This window comes from Phocoena sinus, chromosome 16 (assembly GCF_008692025.1).
Source record: "Phocoena sinus isolate mPhoSin1 chromosome 16, mPhoSin1.pri, whole genome shotgun sequence".
NCBI lineage: Eukaryota > Metazoa > Chordata > Mammalia > Artiodactyla > Phocoenidae > Phocoena > Phocoena sinus.
Window position 1 is genome coordinate 82,484,448 of NC_045778.1, and position 5,000 is coordinate 82,489,447.

At 47.7% G+C, this 5,000-nt stretch overlaps 1 protein-coding gene across 10 annotated transcripts in view; it reads right to left on the reverse strand.

Annotated features, from left to right (window-relative positions):
- The window catches only part of EBF3 (EBF transcription factor 3), a 117,035-nt gene that overhangs the window by 11,231 nt on the left and 100,804 nt on the right, over positions 1-5,000 (reverse strand). For all 10 annotated transcript variants that reach the window (XM_032607809.1, XM_032607807.1, XM_032607808.1 and 7 more), the window contains exon 11: positions 952-1,040. In XM_032607809.1, coding sequence (XP_032463700.1) covers positions 952-1,040 — 89 coding nt within the window. The remainder of the gene's footprint in view (positions 1-951; positions 1,041-5,000) is intronic.

Sequence of the window (5,000 nt, forward strand, 5' to 3'; positions counted from 1 at the left end):
CTGGCCACCAAGATGCTAACCGTGAACATCTGACATCCCTCGCTACATGTTCACAAATTAAAAAGGAGCCTAATGACACTGCTTATGCCCATGCCGAGCACTAAAAAGGTACCGTCTAAAAGGCTTTATTGTGTTAATGAAACTCGAAGGTGGTCAAGACTTGGGAGAACACGGGGGTGGAACATAAAATAATCACTCAATGTTATGACTTCATTTTTCATTTTGTGTTTTTCAACTGGCCTTGAAAATCAGAGATGGCTTCTAAAGAGAGAAAGAGACAAAATTATATCAAAGGAGAGGGAAAATTATAAGCCTGACTTATCTTTAATGTTATACATCAAAATGAAATTCCTGTGATACGTGGCGTGTGCATAAACAACAGGGCGACGTTTGTCTTTGTTGAATTTAAATGAGAAGTCCCTCTAGATATTAATATGGGGACTTCATCTGTTAGCCTGCTAAGTCAGGGACTTATAACAAAAGCTTTGTAAACAAAAGATTAAACTGAATCGAGCTTTAGAAAATGAAAGGAAAACAAGAGTCAAGTAATCACAGATCAGACTGGGGCTGCTTAGATTGAAATCAGCGCGGGCTACTGGAGTGGAAAATGTTTAATTGAACTATTTCATTACGCGGAAGTTTACGTCCCCCTTGCAGAATCCAAAATACGTGTGTATCAGAGAAGCCTTTCTTTTCGTCCTTTAGAAACAGGGGCCCGCAGAGATGAAACGCAAGACTGGAGACGGCGCGGCCCCTCCTGCCACCCTTTGCCCACCTCTGAACCGCGCCAGGCACGGGCCGGGGCTGCTCCCACACCTGTCGGCCGGGCCGTGGGCCAGGGTTTGGGGCATCTGGAAGCCCCCCCTTCCCAGAGCACCTGCTGCCCCCAAACCGGAACCAGCCCGGTGGCGGCCCCCCCGCGGACAGGGCGCCACTTGCCCTTTTACTAACCTTGGGTAACCTTTCGGGATCACCCGGATGTCTTGGGATCACTTTCTGCAACCTCTGAAAGCCGTAATCTATGGTTGGTTCATTAAGGGCTGTAACAGGACACAGAAATGCAGGTCAGGTTAATTACTTTTATGCCATCCATTACTCGCTTATTGCACGCTTACAAATAAGTGTGTGATTCTCCTGTTCTGACGCTCTTGAAGGCAAGCACCCCTGGAAGCTAGCTAGCTCTGTCCTAAGGAGTAGGTTTCCCCCTTTCTTTTGTACATAAAAGCAATGATTATTTCTAATCTATAATTAGACTGGAGGAGAGTCAGAGGGTTACTCAATATATTGTAAAAATGGGAGAGCAGTCAGAAAGTTGCAGGTCTCGGGGCCGTACACAGCCATCACCATGGTCGCCATCGCTGTCTACATTACACAGGGCCTTCCACACCGGCTGGGGATTTATGGGAAACTGGCAATTATGACATATGTCCAGCTATTGCTAGCTGCAGATTTATCCCTGTGGTCCTTTTCTGTCTAGCATATTGCCTGAGCACAAACCAGGCAGGAGGAGCACTTATTCTTGCAAAGCTTTAATAATCTGTGAATGGCTGACTACAAACTGATGCAAGGCAGTATCATTCCACCAGCCTCACGAAATTGCTGGCCACAAATAGTAATTAATCTTTTTATCCCTCAAATTGTAATTTTGACTATGAACTGTGCGCGGCCATAAATCAGCGGCACGCGCGCTGTGTACGGTGCATGAATCACGGCCGGGGCTCCGTCCGACTGCAGCCCCTGTGTTTAACAAGCTTTATAAGGAGCCATTGGGCTTTATTATGGCTCTGCCTGACTCCAACAAAAACGGAGCCCGGAGGCCCGGGGACGCGAGTTAAGATGAAAATACTTATTAGAGTACATTACTTCTTGATGTAGATATCGTTTTCCGTGGAGTAACGCCACGGTGCGTGGCGCGACATAAATCAGGGGGTTTTCTGAGACTAATAAGACCTGCCGCCATCTATTCATTACTCAGCCCGCAATGTGGGCCATCACTCATTAGTCAGCACGTAATTTGATGATTACCACCACCCAGCTCAGCAGGTCTGCGGAGCGCCGGGAACACAAAGGCTACAGCTTCAAGGAGCAAGGTTAGAGGCTGCCTTTGAAAGTGCTTTCCGGAATAATTGGTCACCGTTATCCTCGAGTGCTCGGGCTGCTGGTGTCAACACCCACGGCGGGTCTCGTAAGCGCCGCCGGAAGACTTGCACGTACAGGGGATAACGCGGCCGCAAGTTGAGGACCGCAATATGATCTGACATTCCATCATACGTGCCGGAGACAAAGGTCCGCACAGGAATGTGAAGTAAGACATTTTCTTGTTAATAAAGCATTGATCCGACATATTGATTTTACATGACATGGCTTCTGCCGCGATTTTGCCCTCCTTTTCCTTTGCAAACAGTAAAGCTCTTCAGAATGCCTCAGCGTAGGTGACACGGCAAAATTTCTAACTCTCTGTGATGTAAATTCTGTATGTGTAAAACCACTTCATAATCAAACCATTAATCATCAGAACCTGTCAGCGGTGACTTGGGGGACAATCTGTCATGTCTCTGCGTGGCCGGGACAAGGGTGTCAGGCGAAAGTGCAGTGCAGGGAGCAGGGTGGATGGGCCTCACCCAGCGACTTGGCCCAAAAAAGGATTCGGTGAAGTCTTACGTGTCTTGACTGGGGAACCAAAAAGGTGGCCCACTGTGCCTCCCTAACACGCCGGGTTCCTCCTCTCCCCCAGCTAATCACCATGACTGTTCGACTTAATGAATCGGCCCAATGAAAGGTGATCAGAAAAGATAGATGGGCGGCCGCTATTGATGTCATGCAAATGCCCCGACAGGTGACAGACGCTTTAATGCAAGCTTTCAGAAGCTTTATGACTTGTAATAACCATACACTCTCATTCTGGGGGAGACATTCCCGATGTTTCAGTTGAATTGACATTCTCCTTCTAAGACCAAAAAGATCTTAAAGCAGTAGAAAAAAACACGGGGGTACCGTTCACCTCCCGCTTCAGCCCAAAGAGCGTTTACGTCTTGAGCGCACTGCCAAGAACGAGGTCGGACGTTCGGAGGATGACATGCCATCCTACGACTGCAGGTCTCACCGTACTGGACACGGCGAGGGGGGCAGGGGGCGGGCGCCGCTCTTGCGGCTAGAAATCCCGCCGGGGGCTCCGCTATGGTAGCCCGACGGATTTACGCGGAAGAATGAGAAGAAGGGGCCCTTGTCTTCAAACTACAGGAGCAGAGACATGTTCTCGGTTCTGGCGGGTGCGGGGGCTTTGATCACTGAGGGTGGGACGGCCCACCTCTGCGTCTGCGAGAGCAGCTGCCATCCGCGGGGCCGAGCGGGGGCCTTCCGAGGGCCACACCCCACAGAGCCCTCCGCCCCGTGCCAGGCGAGACAGGGAGTCGCCCAGACTTGGTTGGCAAACTCTACAACTGGAGGAGAAAGCAGAAAGCCCCTTCGCGCACATCTGATAAATCCTCCGCGTGTGGAGTGTACAAGGAGGGCCCGGCCGAGCCAGGCCACGGCTCTGCACGTCCAGTCACAGAGCACCGAGCCAGGCCAATCAATACCACTTTCCTGTTTTAGAACTGGGTAATTATGAGGGGGAGAGATTGCCTGACCTTTCACCTGCACTGCATTACTTTGCTGATATTAAGATAAATTGCCTGATTTTGGGTAAACATATGCTGCGATTCAAGCTGTCAGCACTGGTTTGCTCAGGGATAATTTGTATTGATCTCCCAGCTTCTGCCCAATTTTGCTTACTGACCTCGTGGATAATTAGAGAAGGAGCCTTGGGTGAGCTTAAGTCGGGACGAAGAAGAAATATGAAGACGAATAAAGCAAACTTGTTTTATGTTAATATTTGTGGGTCCTCCTCCGGCCCTCACATCTGTCAGCATCAGGAGAGCCGTAAATTAATTAATGGACTTGGTTCCTGAGCAGTTTGTTCCCAGGCATTATTTAGCAGCGTGCTTAGTCTCTGAACATGTGTCACTGGGTTAAATTAATTTAAACTCTGCCTTAAACACAACAAAAACAAATGTTATTTTTTGCTGAAGGGGGAAAAACCAAGACATTTCTCAAAATGTATTGTAAGCGTCCACCCTTCTGCAGGGATTTCCACCGATCTGCGTCGGAGAGGGTGAGTTTTATAATAAACCGCACCCCCCCCCCCGCCCCCGCAAAAAAAAAAGTAATTAGCGCCCGTTATTTGTTCTGAATTCAAATCTTGCTACGATGGGCCACTACCTATAAAAGAGATGACTGCAGGCACAAAATTATATCATTTAAGATATGTCAGATTATAAGGCTGTTGTATCAAAAGTCATAAAACAAATGTCCCTTGTGAAATATCTCTTTATTAACCGTGCCATAAGATATTAACATTCCTCATTTAGTGGAGGGCCTTTTATCTGTTTCAAATACATTATTCGTCCTTTTAGAGATAAACTGTATTAATATCCATTTGAGTAGGCTACCGTGGCCTAATGCATAGTAATTTTTGTTGGAGAGCTTTTATTTTAGACTAAGAAAATTACACAGCAGTAAAAACTGAATGAACCCAGAAGCTGGAGTAGCCGGGAATCACATTCCATTTATGCCAAATGGGGCAGGCAATCAGGCAGCCTGTGAAAGGCCAGATATCCGGCTATCATACGCAGGCCAGCATCCAGCACGGGTCATACAAATAGAGCCTGACACGGCCACATAGACTCAATGAGTCCTACACGCCGGAATAGCCTACAGCTCGGGAAGGATACATATTTAAATATATTTGAGTGTACTGGAGTTAATCTCGTTACTTTACATGCATTAAAGTCATAACAGAAGAAGCATTCTAAATATTTAAGTCATGCCCGTGTACTGGGGGATTAATCATTCCGCAATTGATAAAATTTTAACGGCCTGTGATGTCAGTTCAAGTTGGGATTGCCGGAGCTAATGTGGCAGCTGAAAATGGCATCAGGCTCTGAGCTGCAGCTGCGGCC